The sequence below is a fragment of the Artemia franciscana genome, chromosome 9 (genome assembly GCF_032884065.1).
Source record: "Artemia franciscana chromosome 9, ASM3288406v1, whole genome shotgun sequence".
Lineage (NCBI taxonomy): Eukaryota > Metazoa > Arthropoda > Branchiopoda > Anostraca > Artemiidae > Artemia > Artemia franciscana.
The window spans coordinates 3610860-3636978 of record NC_088871.1 but is presented as its reverse complement, the minus strand read 5'-3'; the positions used below and the strand labels follow the sequence as shown (position 1 = coordinate 3636978).

Genomic DNA, 26119 nt, shown 5'->3' with positions numbered 1-26119 from the left:
ATAGACTGAAAATAAACTTATTTACTGTCTCCATTCTAAGTTTTTCTAGTTGATTACATATTTTCATTTTATTTACACATGGAAAGGCTGGAAATATATTATACCTAGAAAGGCTTCATTTAAGTAGCTGGCAGGATTTCCCAGTTATTTCAGAACATTGATATTCACACTAAAATAAATGACAGGATATTTTCTTCTTGTAAAACAAATTAGCCGGTATATGTAAATATTTTATTATACTGATTCCGTTTGTAATTATAGCGGTAAAAAAGGGTAAATATTCGAAAAGAATATTATCTAGAATGATAATCTTTCTATAACTTTATTTCTGAAATACAATGTCGAAACAAAATTTCATCGAATTTATTCCAAGAGAATATAAAGCACTTCCACATAACAAAAAGACCCAACTTCGTCTAATAAACCTTAAAAATTCCAATTAACGGCAGCAAAATAAAACCACAACTAAAAAAGGATAACACACTGAAAAGGTCTTAAGTTATAAATCAAAATTTTCGGGTCTTTTTTGGCAATATTATGGGGGTCAGAAACACCAACGATATATCGCTAATTTGGCAGTGAGGGTCTTGCATTAAGGACTAAATCGCTAGTGGTAGTAGACTTCGAAAATAAAGATAAAAAACATTGGTAAGTTTATAAATAAGATTTAGAAGAGAAGCGATTTATTTTATCTATATAATTCTATTTATAACCCTATTTAATATAAATAATATAGGGTTATAATATAGGATTATATAATAATACATAATATTAAATAAAAAACTACAATTTATAATAAACTACCACAAGTATGTATTACCTTTTTGGTTTTTGTAGGCAACGCATTTTACCACTACTACCTGTCCTTACAGTACGACCAGATATTTTTTCACCTCGGGTGAAATTCAGACGTTACGCAGGAATTCCTTTAACCGTTAGCTTCCGAGACGAGTGGTATTTTTCCAGTAGCATACTAGAACATTGGAACTGGAAACTACTTCGTTTTATCTTGGATCAAATAGTTGAACTTTGGCGAAATAAAAGCATAAAAGTCAACCCCCCGAAAAGCGCTATTATTAACAGCACTTAATACTGGTTAGTGTGTATAAACGCACACTAACGCGTATTCCAACTACCCTTTTACTGTATACAACAGTTAAAACTTTTTAATATTGACCAAGTCATTAGACGTATTTGGTCAGAGAACAGTACAAGCAATGGAAACAAAGCATGTTAAGAAGACTAAAGGGACTACTTAAGCACGTGATTTTGAATTATAGTCTCACCAGGTAGTTGATAGAACAGCGGATTTTTTTCTTTTTTAACTGAACCGCTAGAAGTTATATATATATATATATATATATATATATATATATATATATATATATATATATATATATATATATATATATATATATATCTTTAGTTTATTTGAGCTTAAAGTTTACCATTAGTTCAGATTTGATTTTATGTTAGTTAATTTAAATTCGGCTTTATTTTTCTCCTTTTTTAACACACAAATTTTTCTTCAGTAATTCACATGTTCTCGTTTAATTTTTTTCTTGCAGGCGCAATTTTACTTTTCATCATTTTATCTATTCCCTTTCTGAGTCACGTTTTTTCATTCTTACGGTTCTATTCCTTACATTATTTTTTTTCTAAATGTAAAAAATTTTACATGTTTTTCGGTTTTTCATTACATAAAACAAACGAATATGTTTTCTTGGTTATGATAAAAAAAAAGAAAAAAAAAATTTCTAATAAGTATTAACTACCTCACCTGATCAATAGTATTTTTTTTTATTAAATACAACATTTTCCATATTTTTTCTTCTTTTTTCCGATACATAAAAAAACAGACTCGAATTGTTTCTTTCCTATGATACACAAATACCTTATAGATAAAATCCGAACTACCTCTGAATTATCGTTTTTTTTTTGTTTTTTTTTAAATAAAGGATTCATGCAAACGAATCATGCAAAAAAGACCTGAGAAATTCACAATTTGTGACATAACTCTTTACATTTAAAATCTAAAAATTAAGAAAAACAACAAAAAGGCAGAAACAAGTCTATTTTTTCTTCCCTCCCCCAACTATTTGTCTTGCAATAAGCTCCTTCATGATTTCATTGCTGCCACCATAGATAGGTTGCACACGAGCATCGACATACATCTTTGCAATTGGGGTGTCCCACAGGTAACCAGCGCCACCATGCATTTGCACACACTTATAGGCCACTCTGTTTTCCAGATCAGTGGGCCTGCGAAAATAAACCAAATAACAAGAGGAATATAACAAGAAATAGAAATGTAACAAAGAATATAACAATATAGGAATATAATAAACAAGAAATAGGAATATAACAAGAAATTCACAACAAACTTGGTGCTGTGGTAATGCCCTGATTTAAAACATAAATTATTCAAAATTTTGCTGTAATTTCTAGGGTTTCCTGTGGTGGCACAGTAGGTTTGATCTCAGTTTGGTAATACAGGGGCAAGGGATCGAACCCAGGTGTAGTAACACACTGCAGGGCCGACGCAAGGGCCTTAGTAGTCAAGAAGCGTCGTTTATCCAATATTACGTACAATACCCCTTAGGGGTATACATTAATAAGTGTTAGCAGTATAAGGATTCACTAAAACGCTTCAAAGCTATAGATCTCAGCCAAATTTTTACATGAAATATATATTTAATACCAGCAGACTCAGCTTATCTCGGTCAAAGGAAAGACAGATCTTTTTTTTTAATCTCTTTCGCAAAATAACTTTAATCTTATTTTATTCGCTGTGGAAAGTAAAACCATTAAGGTATTGGACGTATTGGCATTTGTGACGCCATTCACATGGAAAATCTTTTTCCAGAATTAACGAGCAATAATCAACAGGCGAAGCTGGGTCCCTAGGCATGCAAATTATTATTCTAATTTTTCTGCAAAAATACGTAGCATTTAATGCGAAGCCATTAAAAGTTTGAAACTCACTTCACAGTTATCAAACGGTAGTGACTTTGTCTAAAAGCCCGGAATCAACTGATTTGTCAACAAATTGCACTTGGAACTCTGCTTATTTATGCTCAAGGATTTCAACCTCCGCGAGTCTCTAATTTCCGTAGGTAGATGTTTTATTAAAATATTGAGGGAGTTGAGAAGGGCAAATAATTTGGGAAGTTGGGGAGATCAAAAGAACATCTGCATCAAAAGAGCAACATGGTTCAACAGGAGCTCACTTCCATGCAGAACGTGTAGAGCACTCACTTTATCGATGCCAGAAGATTTCTTACGTTTTAGGCGTTGGATTGCTCGCAGTACAGAATAAATCGAAACAACAAAATTGTTTATAAGACAACTAGACAGAAATTGATCAAGCTTATTTTCATGTTCGGACTGTAAGGTGGCATCTGGCGGGGAGAATTTAGCAGAGAAGTACGAATTCCGCTCGGAATTAGGAATGTCTTGAGAAGATAGGTGGGCGCTAACAGGATCTCTTGATACATTTCTTCAGAAGGATGGTTGGAACAGAGAAGCTTGCTGGGACGTCTCTTCAACTATCTGGTTCATATGGATAGATAGTTATCTTGCAAACTTTCTTTTGATACACAGACGAATGCCAGAAATCCATCCAGAGCGAGGAAGGTCACACTGGAGCCATACATGGTACAAAAATTTGGATTTTCTCCAAGCTTTAACTAGGCTCGGATTACCAGACCAATGCTTGGTGGCACCCCGACGTATACGTTTAAGAGTTATAGCGGTTTTTTCTGGGCATTGCAGGGCATGGCAAATTTATGCAAGATATATATCTAGCAATCCCTGTATTTCATTTGCATCAGCTTGTGGATTTCTCATGAGCAGCTGGAACGGAACATGAGCTTTGTGTAAGACAGATTTAGTAGCTGTTGTGAAAAGATCACCTTGGATGTTTTTCCAATCCCTGTAAAATTGGGCCTGAGGCTGATCTGGTTGTGAGGTGAGAGTAAACTGAGCAAAAGGACAAGAAATAGATGCAGATATTGGAAGGTGGTCTAAAAGTTGGAAGCAAGAAACGACGCGAACTGGTGACACTTGAAGGTTTGCTGAAGAAACTGTATAGTGAAGGTTCGACTCGTGACTTTAATGGTGCATTTAAGTGTAATCGAGATCTTTCGGCAAGATCCCAAGCCAATCGTCCAAAATACCAGACAAAATAGAAGCATGCAATAACGAAGCATCAGTTAAATTACAGTTAAAATCTCCTATAACAATACAACACCTATCTAACTGGCGAATCTTTGAAAGGCAAGACCCTAGTTTCTCACAAGCAAAATTAAATAAAAATTCCGATCGGTGATTGCGGTAATCTGTTGGGAGATATTCTTCTACGCAGTCACATACTCTTCTTCACAGAAAGCAAGAAAAAAATCACAAGAATCAAAAATACTCGACCAGCAATAGGTCCTAACAAGCATCGAAACACCACCCGAGCAGTGGTCACGGGAAGCTGATCGTTTAGCGGGCACCGAGTAGCTAGCAAAATTATTGTCAATTTTCAGAAGGCCTAAATTATGGCTCGTTAAAAATGTTCTGGAAAGCACAATACGTCACAATTCGGAAGCAAACCTTTTATCACAGGTAGTTTGACTAAAAGTCCACCATTGATATCCAATGATACTACAGTTTGCGTAGTGGTAGAGAGACCCATCTCATACTTTGCTAGTTGACTGTTGTTATTGGGACATTTTACGCAGTAACAAGTATGGCTGGCGACTTTACATTCTAGAAACAACATTTTTTCGAACACGGAGAGGCACTGTTAGAGGTGTGATCGCATGATCTACAACGAGACCAGAGGGCCTGATTGGATCACTGTGGGGCCAAATGCCCGGTTTTATGACACGAGAAACAACGATTTGAGAGATATACAAATGCTTGTGCGGAAAGCTTTTCGTAGCCAACTTTCACAGACACTTTGAAGAACTGATCCAGGTGTTTCAACTCAAAGCAGATCTTGAACATTCGGGACTTTCCACACTGTGAAACTTTCACGCAGGTTGGTACAAGAGATTCGACTTGATTCTCATCATTTTCGGACGGTAGCCTACGGCTTTCAGGACCCCCATAAACAATGAGGATTTCACACTCACCGAGATACCTGAGGTACTAATGTTAGCATTCTCGGCAATTAAATTCACTGCACGCTTTGGCTTAACAACAAGTTTCCATTCCGAAGCCGATTTTTTAGGTTCAGTTATTTCACCTGAGGCCCCAGGACAAAGTTTAAAGTCCTTACGAGAACTAGGTGAGGCCAAGTTTGGAGGAAAGTTCTTTTGTACAACGGCAAACGTAGGAGCTGGGGTGGTGTTATTTGTTACGTTGGTATCAATTATAGCTGGCCAAACAGGGCCAAACGATAGCCAAACAGGGCACAAATGCATCACAATCTCAAAAAAGACATTAATTTTTCGAGAGAGTTCATTAACTTTCGAGACTAATGTAGACGAGACTGCCTCCCTGATTGTTGGGGTTTCGGAAGGCGAGAAGATCACAAAGGAGGGATTAAGCAGATTATCCTTTGCCATCTGGTTTAACTGTTTACATATGTCAAATACATTATCTTCATCCTTCACTTGTCTCGCACATCGGCTCTGAATTTTCAGTTCCTTACACAGAAACTTTTTTGCACTGATAATAGTACCATGATCAAAGAAACTCACAGCTCTTCCAATATTCAGATTGATTTTCTCACCATCAAACATGGATCTGGGGACGAAGTTCAGCAACGGATTTCAAATAATCTTCCTATTTTTGCCGGTCATTGCGCAATCTCAATATCATAGCATGGACAGTCCAGTATTCCAATCAAAACTAACCGCATTCACTGGAAGCGCAAAATCCAAAATCACAGCCAGGGACAGTCTAGTATATCTTTATCTTTCAAATTTCAGTCAATACAGATTGCAGGGTAGAGATAGATGTGAGCGCAGTCTATTATCCTTGCAAGAATATCAAAACAAGTAAGCAAGGCACAACAATTATTCATATAGATGGCACGCTATATTTATCTAATAGGTCACCAATCCTTCAGGGAGGAAGTCATGCGACTTGCAGGTTTGGACATTTACTACTGAATTCACGGTTCAATATAGGTATAAATTAACCATGATAATGTCTTTTATTCTTGCAAAAATATCAACACAAGTAAGCTAGGCACAACAAATATTCATATAGATGGTGCACGTTTAACGTAATTATCTTCAGTCGGGCTATTGAACAAATATACCCTAGTAGGTAGAATTTAAGAATTAAGTAAAAAAAAAATGATATTTTGAATTCAGAAGAATACAAGAATTCTATTGATATGTCAATAGTCATAAATATTACAAAAAAGGATAGCCTATATCCTTTTCAAAAGTGGTCTTTTTAAAAAGATATTTCTGTGGGCAAGCCAATTTAGTAATAATTTGATTTTTCCAATCTTGAATAATTTGAAACATATACGGATATAGGAAAGTTACAGTTTCTAGAGCTTCCCGATGATAGATGTTTTTCGCTCATTTTCTGCAGATTTCATAAACACGTTCCTTATTTTCAAATTTGGCGCCCACTAGCAGTAAAACATATGTCTACATATGGAGGTCTTTTTCATCAAAATTTAAGCTGGCAGGTATTCGTAGTTTTTTAAAACGTATATGGTTGTATAAATTTCTACTTTTCCAATTTGAAGAATCAGATATCATTTTTAGTGTCCTTGGTACTCTAACGCAAAACTTGTTTTTTCGAAATAATAAATAAGACTAAAGCAAGATATTACTTATATCTAATGCTTGATTTTTCTCTTTTTTTAGGTTGTCTTTTAAGTCAAAATGGAGGAAGAAACTTTAAATTCAGGTAAAATAAATAAATAACATCTTGTTCAAATAACTCCCCAAAGCAACACAAGATCGCACAGTCTGCAATTGGAGCCCGTGAAGATGAAGATTGCAAGATCTAATTCTTACCATCATTCGTTCATACCCCGGGTCATCAGGATCTGGAACAAACTACCATTCCCAGTCGAAAAAATGAAATCACTGGAAGCCTTCTCCAATAGCCTAAACATAAACATATCATATCTCAAGACTTTTAACATAGGACGACTTTAAATGGCAATCGTGCCGCAGTCGATCCGCTCTTCGCCCTGCCATAGCATTTTTCTTTTAAAAAGGTGTCAGTTGTATAGAGTATTGAGAGGCGTGAGGAATAAAGTTATTTATTTATTTATTTACTTATTTTGATACTGGTAAAAGCAGATTTTTACTTTTTTTCCCGAAATCAGTATGAACTCCTAAGCAAGGTCAAAGCTATAAAAAAATCTTACAATGTTGTCTTATGACATTTTAGGCTTTTCAGTCAAAAGAGCCTTTTCACTAGGAGTTATCTTCAACTCCATTCCGTTTAACTCATAAATATTCTTTAAAGAGACAGCTTAAAAACGACACCTTACCCGGTAACGAAACATTATCATTGGTATATATTCGATTTGTTATGGACGAAAAAATTCATGAAGAGTTAATATACGCGAAATCTTGAAAGACAGATACGAAAGGTGAATCAATATTTATTGTCCCGGATGATTTTTTTAAGGAAAAATGGATTCCGTTCACAACGTTATTTCCGTGGCAGCAGAGGGAGCTCCTGCTGTGGTCGGGCGATATCGTGGGTTAATAAGCCATCTTAAAAAAATTATACCAGAGGTAACTGCAATTCACTGTGTCATCCACCGACAACATCTAGTAGCGAAAAATTTCAGCGAGAAATTGCACCATTGCAGTTAAAAAAAAGAAGCAATGCATCGAATACGCGTTTATTTGCACAATTGTTTATTTGGCGGCTTGACAGCTTTATTTAACTCATAAATATCAGTTACAGTTGAAAAAAGAGAAAAAGGTCGAAGATTTTACTTACCAGTACTTTGACATTGAAGCCATACCAGAATCTAACTGATTTTTGGCATGGAGTGATATGCACTGATCAATGAAAGCTCTTCCAACAGCAATTTCAGTTTTGAGTTCAGCCAGTCCATGTTGAACCGTCTTTAAAAAAAAGAGCATGTTATGAGGAATACAACTATGGAAATAAAGAAAAAAAGAGAAAAAGAGAGTAAAGGAGATAAAAAAACAGCATGTAAGGAGGAATACAACTGTGAAAACAAAGAGAAAAAAGAGCATGTTGTGAGGAATAAAATTGAGGAAACTATGAGAAAAATAGAGATTAAGAGAAAAAGAGAGAAAAAAGAGAAGAAAGAGCATGTTGTGAGGAATAAATTTGAAAACCAAGAGAAAAAGTGAGATTAAGAGAAAAAGAGCATGCTATGGGGAATAAAATTGTGGAAACAAAGAGAAAATGAGAGGTTAAGAGAAAAAAGAGATAAAAAAGAGCATTCAATGAAAGATAAAATTATGAAACCATAGATAAAACGGGAAATTAAGAGAGAAAAGAAAGAAAAAAAGAAAAGAAGAGAAGAGAAAAAAGTATGTAACTTTGAGGAAACAAGATAAAAAAAGAATTAAGAGAGGAAGAGATAAAAAAAAGAGCATATTATGAAGAATAAAATTGTCGAATCAAAGAGAAAAGGAGAGATTAAGAGAGAAAAGGAGATGATTAATAGTATTAATGAGGAATGAAATTGCTGAAAACAAAGAGAAAAAATATTGGGGAAAATAGAAAAATAAAGATAACGTTCCTACAATTCCTGGTAGACTGTGCACTTTAATTCAGTGGCGCAAATTAGGAGGAAGAGAGCGCTAGATTCAAAAAAATACATTTTTGCTGGTATTTTCATTGAAAAAAAAAAACGTCCCACCCCTATAGATTTGATAAATACTTTTTTATATTCTTATAAAAACAAATATTTGGCCCATCCCTCTATATTTCGTCAATTGTTGTCCCTACTTTTTTTTGCAATGGTTTGTGCATTTTGTAATCCACTCGCATCGATTTTCAAGCGTATGTCAGAAATGGAAGGCGAAAACCTAACATTTTATTACATACAACATTTTAAAACCTAATTGGTCCTCCTGTGTGAAATCTTAAGCGAGTAAAAAGAATGACAAATTTCTGAGCAATTTTATAACAAGAAATATCTGATTCACTGTGGTAAAAAGTTCTCCCTCCCCCTTTCTTGTATGCAGGTATAGTGTTTGTAAAGCCTTCATCAATGTTTTGGCATTTCATTATTTCCGCATTTTTCTACGATATTTCTTGTTGCAGCTATTTCGAATAAATGCGAATTTCTTCCGTTTTCAGAAACTTTACATTCTTTCAGAAATATTCTCTCTCTCTCTCTCTCTCTCTCTCTCTCTCTCTCTCTCTCTCTCTCTCTCTCTCTCTCTCTCTCTCTCTCTCTCTCTCTCTCTCTCTCTCTCTCTCTCTCTCTCTCTCTCTCTCTCTCTCTCTCTCTCTCTCTCTCTCTCTCTCCCCTCTCTCTCTCTCTCTCTAACTGCAATAAGTTTGCACCATCTTGGACATTTGTTTATTTTTCCACCACAGTTCCAAAACTCAAGTAGTTCCAAAACTAGTTCCAAGTAGTTCAATTAGTTCCAAAACTGCTGCTGCCAAAATCGATACTTCAAACCAATGAATGAATCGCTTCTTTGCACTAAGATTAGTAAAATGTAAGTATTTGTAATGTATCGATGTTAATGTGTTCTGTATTTGTTTGTCTTTAGTTGTTTTTTATTTTTTTTTTCTTTTGTTTATCTTAATTTTTTTTGTATGACAGATTTTCAAATAAATTATTATTATCATTATTTAGTCCTTTTCCCGCTAATCATAAAATTGTTATATATAATTATATTTATACTTATACAACTATAATTATAATATTACTATAATTTTATAAAATTGTAAAACGTGAAAATTTAGCCTTTTTCCGATATGTTCTTTTACAAGACCAACCTTATTGTGAAAAATTCTATACAGTCACTGTGAAAAGTTGATTCGATTCCGAGTGTTGTATTTTCACCCATTAGGTAGTTGGGAGTCAAATTCTCCCTCTCCAAATTTTTTTATCAATAGCAACTTGGTCCTCCATGGGGCAAAATCGTAGTTTGATGTCACAAAGTGGCAGAAAACACTATTTTCCCGTAGCATAATGTTTTTGGTCGCTTTAAAAGAGCTCTAGAACTTTTAGTTTACGTTTGAATTAGCTTTCTTCCGATCTTCTAGAATTATCGGTCCTAGATAATCCTTACAGAAGAATAAATCTTATATTTAAAATGGAATTCCTATGTTGTCCCCCATCCGTTGCTTTCTCCAGGTATGAAAAAACCTTTTCCCCTTCATTACCGATTAAATACAAAGAACAAGTTTTTTAACTGGAAGTAAGGAGCAACATTAAAACTTAAAATGAACAGAAATTATTCCAAATATGAGCTCCTCAACGCCCTGTTCTTTACGCTAAGGATTGCCTCTTTGTCACAGCTCTAGTTTTTAAAGTAATAAAAAAAAATTACCGTAAAGAGCAGAGTGTTCAGGAGGAGACAGCCCCTTTCATATACGGAAAAATTTCTGTTCGTTTTAAGTTTTAATATCGCACCTTACTTCCAGTTAAAGAAAAAACTTTTATATATATCTAGTTTCTGAACGTTTTTCGACTAATGTAGGTTCGAATTTGGCTAACCGTACATGAACAATTAAAACGGAATTTGCATATTAATTTTGGGGACGTTTACCCCAGTGTAAAATTTCCTCTGGAAAGTTAACACCCAGAAACTACCCTCCCAATGTGAAAATCTTACGGTATAAAACAAAAATTATTTATCATGTGTATGAGGGGGCTGTCTCCCCATACAATGCCAGGAAATCTAGCTCTTCCCTCATTGGGAAATTCCTTTCCCTCACGAAAATCCCTCCATGTAAAGTTGTTCCCAAATAAAATGCTCAAGTTTTATGTTCGCTTGCTTATTTTGTTACCTCCCCCTTTTTATATGTTCTTTTTTTAAATCTTTAACTATTTCACTCTATTTTTTTAGTTTTATCAGTTTTTGACCTACTTAACTTTCTGACATTTTACAGCTTAATATTTTTGGACTAATGAATGAATTTGTCATTCGGATATTATTGTTTTTCGCATTGTTTGCCAGTTTTTTTAGTTGTTGTGATTTTTTAATGAGTTTTTTTTGTTTTGTTTTTATGGCTCCAAAATGCAAATTCGGCGCTTCGAGGCTCGTGCTAGGTATTTTTTGAAATAAAATCTTATCTAGATCCGTAATCCTTCTTCTGGAAAAAATGCGAAATTCCGCAATTCCGCAGATAGGAGCTTGAAACGTCAACATTATGGCTTTCCAATATGTTGGATATACTGGTCTGATTTTCATTAAGATAACTTGCCTTTTTAGGGGATGTTTTCGCCATTTTTCAAAATTAATTTTTGAATCAAAATTAAAAAACAAATTAAGCCTCATGGCTTTAAATCACATGACTTCCGAGCAAAAACAAAGACGTTTTAAGTTGTCCAAAGACTTAAATTTTGTCGAAAACTTTTTGAGGAATAACCTTCCATCTGACATTTTCCTGAGAATTAAGGAAATGGCCGTTAGATCTTTTCACCATGATTTCCATTTGTCAAAGGTTCGTCTGGTCGAAAAGTTCAATAGACTTTTGTTTGAAAAGTTCCAGAATTCGGATACTTTTCATCCTCGTTGTTGTCTGGGTCCTGCCACTAAGAATTTGTCGTCTAAAACTCTTAGTAGTCAACAAAAGGCAGTTTTGTTGAAGGGTTTTAGATTCTGTTTTCCAACCCCAATTTCTTATTCAAAAATAATTTCTAAGGTAGAGTCAGGAATTATGGCTTCTATTGATAAAGTCGAAGCTCCTCAAGAACTTAGAGCTGAAATCGTAAGGAAACTTAAGACTTTTAACATGAGAAAAATTGAAAATGATATAACAAAAAATGACATTAAAATACTTTCTGATTTGAAAAAGGATAAGGTCCTTACTATCACTAGGGCAGATAAAGGCAATACTATTGTAATTATGGTCACCGATGATTATGATCGTTAAATGAATATAATCATTTCGGATACCACTATTTACAAAAAATTGGATTTCGATCCTACGGATAAATATGTAAAGTCGATAAGAAAGGAATTGGAGTCACTGAAAAATAATTTACACATTACCCCAAAATTTTATAATAAATTTTATCCAAGAGGTTGTTCCACACCAAAGATCTTTGGTCTACCCAAAATCCATAAGACGGGGACCCCCTCCGTCCCATTATATCAACTTTCTCATCACCAGTGGCAAAATTAGGAAAGTGGTTGTCAGTGGCATTGTGTCCACTCTTAGGAACACAAAAATCATATATAAAAAATTCCACTAATCTTACTAATAAGTTAAAAAATTTCACACTGGAGGAGAATTCAATTCTCTGTAGTTTTGATGTGGTGTCCATGCATTCAAATTGTAACGTGAAAAAGTGCGAAGATATATTAAGGATTAAATTACAAAAGCACTTTGATTTGATACAAGATGTGGCCATGGCTAGTTTGGAGATTGAAGTCATTATGAAGTTGGTTATCCTTACAAATGAGCATTCTCTTATTTTGGTTTTAGAGGTGAATTTTACAAACAGGTGTTTGGTTTGGCTATGGGGGCATCTCTCTCCCCTTTGTTGGCAAATCTCTTCATGGAATCTACTGAAACCTCCGCTATACATAAATGTAAAACTTACAGTGGAGTTAGAAGAAAATGACAAACTACCTTTTCTAGATATCTTATTGATTAAAAGTGAGTTCCATTTACTTTTTTCAGTATATAGAAAGCCTACACAAAGTGATAGGTGTTTGAACTTTCACTCGTGTCACCCTATTTCAGTGAAACGAGGTGTTGTGATTGCACTGGTGAATAGAGCTTTCAGAATTTGTTCCCATAAGTTTTTAGATTCTGAATTCTTGTATTTGAGGGATGTTTTATTTTTTAATAGCTACCCGATTAAATTCATTGCTAAAATAATAAAAAATAGACGCATTAAACACAACAATAGGGTTATTGGGGTTTCACAGTGCACAGAATTAAACTTACCGAAAAGGTTCATTTCTTTGCCTTATGTACCTAATTTGGGAGAGATGCTTAAACGAATTTTAGGTAAAAATAACATTGATACTTGTTTCCAATCAGTGAGACCATTAGGTAGTTTTCTTAATTCTGGGAAGGATTTAACCCGGGGAGATTTAGTTAGTGGGGTGTATAAAATTCCTTGTTCTTGTGGAAAGTTTTATTTTGGGAGAACTCACCAACAATTTACTGAAAGATATATGGAGCATCGCAACTCAATAGAAAAAACCCTACAATTAAGAAAGCCTCCTGAAACTTTTGTTTCGGCTCTAGCTGAACACACATTCTTTCATCCCAACCATTTTATACAATTTGAGAAGGCTGCAGCTATTTCTACTGATAGAGGTTTTTCTCAGTGGGCGAGGGAGGCTATAGAAATTAAAAACATATATTTGCTAATCTTTCAATAAATAGAGACACAGGGAATTTAAATATTGACCCAATTTATGATTTTCTTTTGAAAAATGAACCAGTAATCAATAAGGGAATTAAAATTTTACACAATCACCAGGGGACAAGATTACCTACTAGACCAAAAAGAGTTGCTTCAATATTAGCTTACAAGAGGATTATTTCGCAACAGAATAGTTAACTAAGTTTCAATTTTCATAATTTTTCCTCAGTTGCTTTGATGTTCTCATTGAAGTAACTCGAATAACTCGCTTCTTTTCCCTACGTGGATCAGTAGCGACAATTGTATTTATTATTATTGGTGGTGGTTTTATTTGTTTTTAGTTTAGTTTTCTTTTTATCTTTTGCTGAAGACGCCTTGTTTGGATACAGGCGAAATATCCGCGTTGTTTTAGTCTTTCCTCTCTACTGGTCGTCTTCTCGTTTGAGGTTTATTTTTTTGTAGAGTTTTATCTCTCTTTGTTGTTTATTGTCTGTGATATTGAATTAAGATCTGATATTACTATGTCCGAAAGTGTTAATTTGTTTGTTTTTGCCATGGCCCATAGCAATAAATATCTATCTATTTATTTAGAGGAGTGGGGCCACTAGCTACCAAGATATTTAAATATAGTACCACGCTTCAATCAAAATATGCAAAGAGCTCACCCAAAACTCCCTCCAACCTAAATAGGATAGGGAATAACAAAAAGCGGAATAAGAAATAAAACTCAATTGATTTACAAGATTGCCATACAGACCAAAAATAAGAACTTAATATGACCAGATCCTGAACAGACAATGAGCACACTACTCGAGCCCAACATGTGGGTGTAGAAAAATCCACAAAGAAGATGAAAAAAAACATCTTATAATTTCTGTGACATTGAATTAATATGACAAAATCCGACATCAAAACAGGTGATGCCAGTACAAGAGCCAATTTATTGTTTCAATTGAAGCAAGGAAAAAAACCGGTTACCTGTAATTGTGCGATGGTCTTTCCGAAGGCTTTCCTTTGCGTCACAAAATTTCTTGTCTCCTCAAAAGCCCATTCACAGTGAGCTAGCGCATGCACTCCAATGTTCAAACGTTCCTGAGGCAGTTCATTCATTAGGTAATAAAAACCTTTATTCTCTTCGCCCAACAGAGCAGATGCTGGAAGTCTGATATCTTCGAAGAATAAACCGGCAGTATCCTAAGAACAACCAATCAGGTTTGAGAAAACAACATGTTGATTGGTACTAAAAATTAGTTACATCAATTAATTACTAACGCCAAATTGCATCAGGCCTTGTTTACAGTTTTGAGGTACCAATGATATCAAAATAAAAATATTTTTGCGTAGGCTAATCAAACAAGAGCTAAGAGCTCATATGGCACTTGTGACGAGGCGAGAAGAGCTAAGAGCCAAGAGATCATATGGTATGAGCTCTAACAAAATTCTATGAATCAATAGATTGATTTAAAAAGGAAAATAAGAGGCTTAATGCCGGTCAGGATTTAAAATAAGAGCTCTGAATCACGATGTCCTTCTAAATATCAAAATTCATTAAGGTCCGATCACCCACTCGTAAGTTATAAATACCTAATTTTTTCTAATTTTTCCTCTCCCTTTAGTCCCCCAGATGGTCGAATCTGGGAAAACGACTTTATCAAGTCCAATTGTGCAGCTCCCTAACACATCTATCAATTTTCATCGTCCTAGCACGTCCAGAAGCACCAAACTCGCCAAATCACTGAACCCTTCCCCCCAAATCCCCCAAAGAGAGCAAATCCAGTACGATTCTGTCAATCACGTATCAAGGACATTTGTTTATTCTATCCACCAAGCTTAATCCCGATTCCTACACTCCAAGTGTTTTTCCAAGATTTCGTCCTCCAACTCCCCCCAATGTCAAACGATCTGGTCGGGATTTGAAATAAGAGCTCTGAGACATGAATTCTTTCTAAAAATCAAATTTCATTAAGATCCGATCATCTATTCGTAAGATAAAAATACCCCAATTTTCACGTTTTCCAAGAATTCCGGTTTCCCCCTCCAACTCCCCCCAACGTCACAGGATCTGGTCAGAATTTAAAATAAGAACTTTAAAGCACAAGATCCTTCTAAATATTAAATTTCATTAAGATCTGGTCACCCTTTCGTAAGTTACAGATACCTCAATTTTCAAAATTATCCCCCTCCAATTACACAAAAGAGAGCAGATCCGGTCCGGTTATGTCAGTCACGTATCTTAGACAGGTTTTTATTCTTCCCATCCAGTTTCATCCTGATCTCACCGCTTTAAGTATTTTCTAAGATTTCCGGTCCCCCCCCTCAACTGCCTCCCCCCAATTACGATTGATCCGGTTGAGATTTAAAATAAGAGATCTGAGTTACGAGGTCCTTCTAAATATGAAGATCCGATCACTCCTTCGTAAGTTAAAAATACGTCATTTTTTCTTATTTTTCAGAATTACCCCCCCCCCCCCCCACTCCAATAGATCGGATCCGTTTCAATTATGTAAATCACGTATGTAAGACTTCTGTTTATTTTTCCCACCAAGTTTCATCCCGATCCCTAAAATCTAAGCGTTTTCCATGATTTTAGGTTCCCCCACCCCAAACTTCCCCCAACGTCACCAGATCCAGTCAGGATTTATAATAAGAGCTTTGAGACACGAATTCCTTCTAAATATCAAATTTCATTGAGATCCGATAACCCATTAGTAAGTTAAAAATACCTCATTTTTTCTAATTTTTCAGAATTAACCCGTCCCCCAACTACCCCAAAGAGAGTGGATCCGTTCCGGTTATGTGAATCATGTATCTAGGACTCGTGATTATTTTTCCACCAAGTTTCATCCCGATCCCTCCACTCTAAGTGTTTTTCAAGTTCTAGGTTTCCCCCTCCCAACTCCCCCCCCCAAATGTCACCAGATCTGGTCGGGTTTAAAATAAGAGCTCTGAGCCACGATATCCTTCTAAATATCAAATTTCATTGAGATCCGATCACCTGTTCGTAAGTTAAAAATACCTCATTTTTTCTAATTTTTCAGAAATACCCGCCGTCCCCAACTATCCCAAAGAGAGCGGATCGGTTCCGCTTATGTCAATCATGTATCTAGCACTTGTGTTTATTTTTCCCACCAAGTTTCATCCCGATCCCTCCACTCTAAGTGTTTTCCAAGTTTTAGGTTTCCCCCTCCCAACTCCCCCCCAATGTCACCAGATCCGGTCGGGATTTAAAATAAGAGCTCTAAGACACGATATCCTTCTAAACATCAAATTTCATTGAGATCCGATCACCAGTTCGTAAGTTAAAAATACCTCATTTTTTCTAATTTTTCAGAATTACCACCCCCCCCCCAACTACCCCAAAGAGAGCAGATCCGTTCCGATTATGTCAATCATGTATCTAGGACTTGTGCTTATTTTTCCCATCAAGTTTCATCCCGATCCCTCCACTCTAAGTGTTTTCCAAGATTTTAAGTTCCCCCCTCCAACTCCCCCCGATGTCATCAGATCCGGTCAGGATTTAAAATAAGAGCTCTGAGACACAATATCATTCCAAACATCAAATTTCATTAAGATCCCATCACCCATTCATAAGTTAAAAATACTTCATTTTTTTCTATTTCTTCCGAATTAACCGGCCCCCCACTCCCCCCAGATGGTCAAATTGAGAAAACGGCTATTTCTAATTTAAGCTGGTCCCGTCACTGATACGCCTGCCAAATTTCATCGTCCTAGCTTACCTGGAAGTGCCTAAAGTAGTAAAATCGGGACCGACGGACAGACAGACAGACCGACAGAATTGGCGATTGCTATATGTCACTTGGTTAATACCAAGTGCCATAAAAAGTTCGTAATTCAATATTTAAAATCAAAAGACATTTTATCCAGTTTATATTTTTAAAGTTAAAAGTATAAAAATGTTATTCACACCCGCTTTCTAGGGCTATAATGAGAGAAAGGATGAGATGGCTGGGACAAGTGCTGCGGATTAAGGATGACAGATTGCCAAAGATTGACCTTGTCTGTCAATCATCTAGTACCAAACGAATAGCGGGTAGTCCACCGAACGGGGTGGGACTCCCAACCGAGGGAGGATGTCGTAAGGAAAGATTTAATGGAATAGGAACTTCTAAGTACGGTTTAAAAAGGGAGGCTTTGAACAGTTTGGGATGGTGGAGTATATTTTGTAGCTGTGTTGGCCTCATGCGGATTGGTGCTGCCGTCAGTTGTTAGTAGTAGTAGCAGTAGTATTTCTAAAGTACTAAGATATAAAACAAAAATATTCTTTGTCCCCTCCGAGCCACCTTTGGTCAATTCGTACCAGAAAACTCGTGATTTTCTAAGATTTTTCACATTTTCGTCAGTGTTGACACGTTCAACCAAGAAATAACTAAGTAAAACTAATCAGTTACGTTTGCCAACACTTTTGTTCCGAAAAAATCAATCATTAACAAATTGTCAATTCCCTAAGATAACTTTCAAAAGAAAGCTTAAGATTTAACAAAGCAGCTCCTCTAAGTTGTTGACTGTTTTATCGTCTACTTAGAGTAGTTTTGCCGAAAATAACAGTTTTTATTGAACCTGAGTTACAAACACTATGCTGTGAAACAAAAAAAAATCTCTTTCGAATGGTCTAGAACCGTATGATACTAGGGCCGTATCCACGGTTTTTGTTCTCGGGGGGAAGGGATATGGAAAACGTAACAAAAATTTATCTACATGTATTTTTTTTACTATTGTAAGAGCTGGACAAGAATTTCGGAAAAGGGGGGGAGTCCATAAACGGGTACCCCATCCCCCACCCTTGGATATAGCCATGCCATAGAGTTTTCAAATTGTTTCTTTAAGAACTATCTTTTGCGGAGATTTCTGTGTAAGAGGTATACATTTCTTTGGAAACAAAAAGAAAGAAGACGACACTTCAGGACTTCATTCATCTTGCGCCAGCGAATCCGAAGTCGACATAAATCATAAAAGAAAGAATTCACTTTTAAAAAGTAATTCATTCTTACAAAATGAAACCAATCAACACCCATTCATTGAATCTAACCTAAGCATAGCAAAATTATAAAACAAATCTCCTTTTAGACATGACTGCATATCTTTGACCCTTAGAATCAAAGTTATGAAGTTAACTAGGTAATTTCTGTGCTCAAAGTTGTATTGTTTGCTCTTTAAAATAAAACAATCAAGTAAATACCCAATTTTGAGAATCCATTTTCTTCCTATATAGCAAAAAATGAAGTGGTACTTTATTAAATTTTATAAAGGACTTTAAACAAAAAACAAATTTAAACAAGTTGTTCAAAGCCAACTACACCCTTAAAAGAAAGCTATGCTTCCTTAAGCTACTGGGTGCTATATGTCTCCAGCTTTTTCTTCCCATGCTTCTTATAAATTCGACACCTATTAATACCAAAAACGGAGGGTTTTTTTCCTTAAAAATTGAATTTCCAATTTTTTTTAATTTTTAAAAGATAAATCTTTGTGCAAGTTTCCCCGTAACCTCTCCAAAAAGCAGATTTTATTTTCACTTTCCTTGGTACTTGAAGTACCAATCATTCGTTTGAATTGAAATTCAACATAATTGAGATTGAATTGAAAATTGAATTTTCAATTTTTGATAATTTTTAAAAGATAAATCTTTGTGTAAGTTTCCACGTAACCACTCCAAAAAAGTAGATTTTACTTTCACTTTCCTTGGTACTTGAAGTACCCATCACTCGTTTGAATTGAAATTCAACGAAACTGAAATTGAAGTAAAAATTGAATTTTCAATTTTTGCTAATTTTTAAAAGATAAATATTTGTGCAAGTTTCGACGTAACTACTCCAGAAAAGCAGATTTCATTTTCACTTTCCTTGGTACTTGAAGTACCCATCACTCGTTTGAATTGAAATTCAACGAAATTGAAATTGAATTAAAAATTGAATTTTCAATTTTTGCTAATTTTTAAAAGATAAATCTTTGTGTAAGTTTCCACGTAACCACTCCAAAAAAGTAGATTTTACTTTCACTTTCCTTGGTACTTGAAGTACCCATCACTCGTTTGAATTGAAATTCAACGAAACTGAAATTGAAGTAAAAACTGAATTTTCAATTTTTGCTAATTTTTAAAAGATAAATATTTGTGCAAGTTTCGACGTAACTACTCCAGAAAAGCAGATTTCATTTTCACTTTCCTCGGTACTTGAAGTACCCATCACTCGTTTGACTCTCCCTTTTTATGAAAAGGAAAGTTAACGGGAAGAAACTCATTTTTGGCGTATCTTTAGTAAATTATTTAGGACTGTGTTTTATTCTTTCCTTTTTACCACAATACGCCACTCTAATGTGTTTAAATATTTTAGATGCTGCTTTTCAAAACAAGATTATCGAGTTTTTGCTGTAAAGGTATATTGGTCTTTGCATGGAAATACGTGGTCAAGGGTTCAATCCTAGCTGCTTCAGCATCGATGTATGGACCTTTGTAACTGAGAAGCATCGCTAATCAATAAATGACGAGGTTGTGGAGTTATTTGCTTTTTCATTTGACAGATTTATTGTAGTTCTCTTCTTTATTTCTGAACAGCAAACAAATAATTCTAGATTACAGTCTGTCTTCAATGTTCTTCGTTTTTTTTCATATTTTAAAAGAACTTTCTCTCGACTCCCCCTTACATCTCTTATTCTCCTTAAAAATTATGAAGAAAATAAAAAAGATGAGCATTATCAAGTACAACGCTCAGCTCGGATGAAATTCAGACCTTCAGTCCTCACAGAATTTTTTCAATCACTTCGCTAGTTATGATCACCACCCCAGGTTTAGAGCCTTCACATGACAAATTTTTAAATTATCTTTTCAAATGATGTCTGTCTTAGTTTTTACAGATTATGACCATTTACTATCTTTCTAGCTACTATTCACGAAAATTGTATGTTTGTACTTTGAATGGTTTAGCTGTATCTTCAGTGCACGGAAACACATACACACACACACATCAATATACGGCAGTGTATCAACTACCGACATTTAAAAATATGGTTCTGAATTTAAATAAACATTGCTTGACTTAAACAATACTAAAATTTAACCAAATTATACAATTTTTAAGTAAACAAACAAGTCACTTTTGGAAATTTACAGTTTCTATGTAAACAATATTTATCATCTAACTTCGAACTGGCCTAAAGAGGATGTGTTCATTGGAGCATTCAATGCGTCACCTGCCATGCAGCTTATGAACCCAATAACTGACGACAATTTATCATCACGACGACAGAAAAAAGTTAGTAAGACAGTCTCGTTGAAAAGCAGCTACTAACTTTAGCCTATATATTGTTCTTTTTTGTTTTGTTTTTTAAATAAGATAGAAAATTTACAGAGCAGTGTAATCCCATTTTTTTCATGAGCCATCCTTTTTTGAATCCAGGCATGCCTTCTTCCACCAAAAACAAGGAAATACCATGTGCAGGCGACTTGGCTTCACGATTTGTAACAGCAACAACAATAACAAGATCCGCATTCCATCCATTTGTGATATAAACCTAAGAGGATTCAAAGGTTAAACAAATACGAAATTCGAAAAGATATATTAATCAGGAAGTCTATTCTTCATTGAAGATCGATTTTCAATGAAGAAAAGAGTTTTATTCAAATGTCTTATATCAACTGTATGAACCTACAACAATTTCATATTTTCTTCCAGATTTAATACCCAAAATTACGAAATACTACAGTCTAGTAGTCTTTCTTCGGGTTATTAAAGTTTTCAAGATAAGGATTTGTATTAAGTAACTTTTTTGATATGCTATTGCCTTTTTTCAGTTAATCTAACATTGTCTTAATTTATTTTATTATTTCGAAGTTTTCCAGAGTTGACCAATTCTTTTCTTTTGTCACAGCTTCTTTTAGTTAGAAATATTTTGCAAACAGAAACGTCATTTTGATAGTCACTGAAACGTTCATCCACAGCTACTAAAAAATCCCCAATTTACTGCTCTATTTCTTTATGAAATTCAATGCCATCCGATATGCCTCTTCATCTTACACTTCGGTCTAATTACCGACATTTCTTCCATTAATGGAATTAATTTAACAAATCAATTGAATTTAATTATATTATGTCCTTGTAATGTGTATTTGGTCTGGTTCTGTCCCTTTCTCGTATTTATTATCTTATCTCTTTTTTGTCTCTATACATGTGTTTGAAATTTATCTATCTTTGATATAGATAGATAGACAGAAAGATTTTTTATTTGCAACATTTACATAAATAAATATGACAAACCAGTGCGCATGCCTGGTGGCATACTTTAGCACTGACAATATTACAATGTTACATACACTACGAAAATAAAAACTAGCGCTGACTGTGTTACATACTTTAGCTCTGATACAATAAAAATAAAAATAAATCAAGCCAAAACAAATCCAAAAAAATTTCCCACAATGGATTAAACACAAATCACCTAATTATTTGTTATTTATTTAAATATTTGAAAACCCGTCATAACTTACATATAAATCCGTCATACCTCTAATCCTCGCACCCAATAATTTTGACAAATTTCAACTTTGCGATTATGTTTTGCAATTTTTTAATAAATAGCAAGTTCATTATTTCTGAAAAAATTATTTCTATCACTGCGTCGTTAAATTTTTTTAAATAATTTTAAAAACTCTCGCTTATTGCTACATTCTCGAACTGATACTGGAGTGATACTGATATAGTGTGTTAAGTCTAATGGATCCCCAGCAAGTTAACTTCAGTGGATCTTGTTTTTACATGTTTTACAGTCCCCTTCTCCTTATCCCCACCCCAAAAAAAAACTTATCCCATGCTTATGGTGTACACTACCGTGCACGTTCACAAATTCATAGAAGGAGTGGAACGTTTGAAGTTGAAAGTACCTAGGTGCTGACTTTGAACATTTACGAAACTTACAATTATTTAACAGAAAAATTTACACGATATTAAAAATGCCTGTTCTGCAATTACGGAAATCAGAAAAAAATATAGAAAAATTAAAGCAAAGAAAATGTACGCAAATGCAAGGAGTCAAGAGAAAAAAAAGAACAACAGGATTACCATTGAACCAAGTGAGCAAACCTCTCATAGATTCAACATGTACCAAATTGTAATCTCAGTAAAAAGAAAATACCGAAACAGCCTTCAAATCTCTCTCAATAAGTTAAGAGTTCGAGCACGTCGTATTTTCTATAGAAATTTATGAGAACCGGAAATTCAACAAGTACATTAGGGAAATAAATAACGCAAAATATAATTGTGCACTGTTACAATTTACGAAATTAAGATTTATGATAGTTCAGTAATTAAATCATTCGTACTGAATTTGTATTCAAGTGATCAATCAACGTAATATTCATATTTAACACAAATTATTTACAGAACAATGGTAGGATTTACTTTTCAATAGCTACAAAAGGAAATAAGAGCCTTTAAAGCCTTTCAGCCACTACTGAAATATTTCAGATCTCTCCCAATAAGTTAAGACTTCGAGTCCGTCGTAGTTTCTACAGACATTTATGAGAATTGGAAACTCAACAAGCACAATTGGGGAAATAGATTACGCAAAAGTGGGTGTTGGATATGAATTTTAATCATCTCCAGAAAAAAAAAGGATATTTAGAAATAAAAGGCTGCAGAAGTCGGTGATCAAATTATCCGTCACATTTGGTTACTACTGGTTCCTACTTTTTGGTTACTACTAGATTTTGGTTAGTACTACAGAAACATTCTTTGGTTAATCTTCTACGATAAATATGATAATTGTGCATTATTACAATTTACGAAATTAAGATTTATGATAGTTCAGTAATTAAATCATTCGTACTGAATTTGTATTCAACTGATCAATCAACTGTATTGATCAGAACAATGGAGTACAGAACAATGGTAGGATTTACTTTTCAATAGCTAGAAAAAGAAATAAGAGCCTTTAAAGCCTCTCAGCAACTACTGAAATATTTCAACCAATGGCAAATTAGAACTTGACCTATGGAACTAAAAAAAAAGCTATGATCTGGTATCTGTACTTCAAAGAATTAGAGACCCAATAAAATTAAATACTGACCGAAGAGTCTGATATGTTCATTTTAACATTTGAATTGGTTTGAAAAGCCTCGCCTTCCAAAACCTAAATAGGTTCTCTATGTAAAATTTAAAAATAGCGAGTTTCAAGAAGTTTGGAGCGGGATACAGGAGTTTCCGAAGGAAAATATTTTTAAAACTAATCTTTCGGTTTGGCTCTGACTCTCGGGTCCAAAGTATTTATTGCTTTGAAAAGTTTTTGGATAGCAATAAGAATGTTTTGAAAAAAGTCTAAAATTAAAGAGATTACTTTAGATCCGTTCAAAATGTAGTCGCTTCCATCTTTCTTGGCAAATGTTTTAATCCCCTGCAGATCACTAAAAGAAAAAAAAAACAGATGAATATATAAAAAAGACTAAAAACCACATATATAATACAGTAATAAATGAAATAACAGCTAAAGAAGTCTACATTATCAGGGTGGCGAGCGTGGACCACCATTCCCATGGTGGACCGTGGAGAATGAAAGCGTGGCTTTTATAGATACTAATTCTGGCTATAAGCTTAGCAATTTGGAATGGTCTGAATAGGCAGGCGCGGGCATATGCGAGCAGGAGATAGATTATCTAGTATGAAGTTCTAGATTTGATAGGCAGAATTACTCCAAAGTTGCTACTAACGTCAGTGGGGTAAGTTGATCCAAAATTTTAGCTCGTATTCAATATACATATTTTTTCTTATTTTTCTCTGCTGGAGAAATTCCTACAAATGAGTTGTTTTTTTTAATCCTATTCTTTCAAGTGACTAAATATGTAATATTTGACTAATATGTGACTAAATATGTGACTAAATATTTGACTAAATATGTGACTAATATGTAAAATTCATTAAGTTTGACGCTACCAACAAAAACTTACAAGCCGGTGAAAATAAACCGGATTTTCGAAAAAAGGGAAAAATACCTTCAAAAAGCGGAGTAATCTAGATGAAAATTAAACCATCAAATTCAACATACCGAAGAGTACTAACGCAGGGTTTTTGAGCGCCTAGCTAATCTAGCCCAGAACTTGGGTTGGTCTAAACTTCCGACCCGGAATTAGTAAACTTCCTGAGCTTTGAAGGGGTAAAATACTTTAAATATTGGGATCATGTGGATTTGTGTAGGGTTTCGAACATCTTTTTAAAGACCTAATCTTTTGTAACTACCCCATTGATACGATCCATATACCTGATGATTCTGTATACCTGATGCCCATGATTCTATGCCCAATCCATATACCTGATGATTCTGTGTTTATCATTGCCAAGAAGAAGACAACATTTCGTGTTTTGAAAATAAAAGGATGGAACTTTAATCCTAGGGTTCTCGATATCATGAAGTTGACGAAGCAATTTTCGTGCATACCACACCCCTTTTGGGAAGTAGGCTTTCCCCTTTTCTAAAATTATGTGACTTTTTATGATAATAAATTTTAATACATAACTCAGAACTTATTAGCTGAACTTATTAGATATTTGGAATCAACATAAAAGTAGATTTTGATAAAGTTTTCGACTTCCATTTTCGGAGTCCGCCATCTATTGGCGAAGGGAGCCATTTATTCCAAGAAACGAGGGGAAATGACACACAACTGCGGTTTAGGGCTAAAACTTGAAATTGTGCTGAGGAGACAGGTGAGGGGTCCTTTAAATCAGCCTTATGGTAAAATTTACTTCCGTTATGTTTTGTTTCATTTGATTTTGATAAGGGCTAATACAGGATGCACCAAAAGCCGTTGAGAGCCTAAACTGGGCCCCGGGTGCAAGTTCCGTTATCGGTACCCCTGCTTATTACTTCGCTTTAGTTACGTTTATGAAGGTGAAGTGATGGTAACAGATCGTGACATGTCTGAAATCAGAAGCAAAGAACTGTAACAGAATACCCCCTGTCTCTCCTTAAATTACATTTTCGGCTAAACATCATTTGCTACATCGCAGAGTATCTAGCATCTAGTGTTTAGTGTTTAGTGTTGTTTAGTGTCTAGACACTAAACAATAGTGCACAAAATTTTTAAACAACAGTAAACTACAGTGCACAAGTTTATCGAACCTTTTTTTTACAGTGGGCCTGACCTAGGGACGAACGCGAGAATTTATTTCGAGGATTCTAAAATTTCAAAGTAAGAGGCCGTCTAAAATAAAAGGCAAAGAAGGAAATGAGCATATTGTCTTGGTGATGGAGTCCATATTTTGGGGAAGGTTAATTTATCAGAGTAGCGGAGTAATTGTACAAAAGTTATTTGAAATTACGGAAAAAAGCACACAAGCATGTTTTTTGCAAAATGGAAGGAAGGAAGAATGAATGAATGTTCTTTATTGACCGTCTATAAACAAAAACAAAAGAAAACGATGGAGTACAATAAAAGAAAGGAAAACAAAACAAACATGTCATAAAGATATACATAAATTACTAATCTAAAAGACCCCATCCAAAATGGTACACTCTTCCACGGATGAGAAGAGGACTGGTTATACAGTTTATGCAACTGTTCACCCCCGACCTGAACCGGTTCCACCATACCAAAACGGTTAACGATGTACCCATTGTTGGACCACCGAGGGGCCTGAAGCAAAAACT

General features: G+C 34.8%; 1 protein-coding gene across 1 annotated transcript in view; it reads right to left on the bottom strand.

Moving 5' to 3' along the window:
* Positions 1 to 2004: 2004 nt before the first annotated feature.
* Positions 2005 to 26119, bottom strand: part of LOC136030899 (long-chain specific acyl-CoA dehydrogenase, mitochondrial-like) — a 53951-nt gene continuing 29836 nt past the window's right edge. Inside the window, exons 5-9 of the mRNA XM_065709992.1 lie at positions 23813 to 23879; positions 20831 to 20995; positions 14450 to 14665; positions 7924 to 8051; positions 2005 to 2262 (exon numbers count right to left, since the gene is read on the bottom strand). Coding sequence (XP_065566064.1) covers positions 2073 to 2262; positions 7924 to 8051; positions 14450 to 14665; positions 20831 to 20995; positions 23813 to 23879 — 766 coding nt within the window. The 3' untranslated portion in view covers positions 2005 to 2072. The remainder of the gene's footprint in view (positions 2263 to 7923; positions 8052 to 14449; positions 14666 to 20830; positions 20996 to 23812; positions 23880 to 26119) is intronic.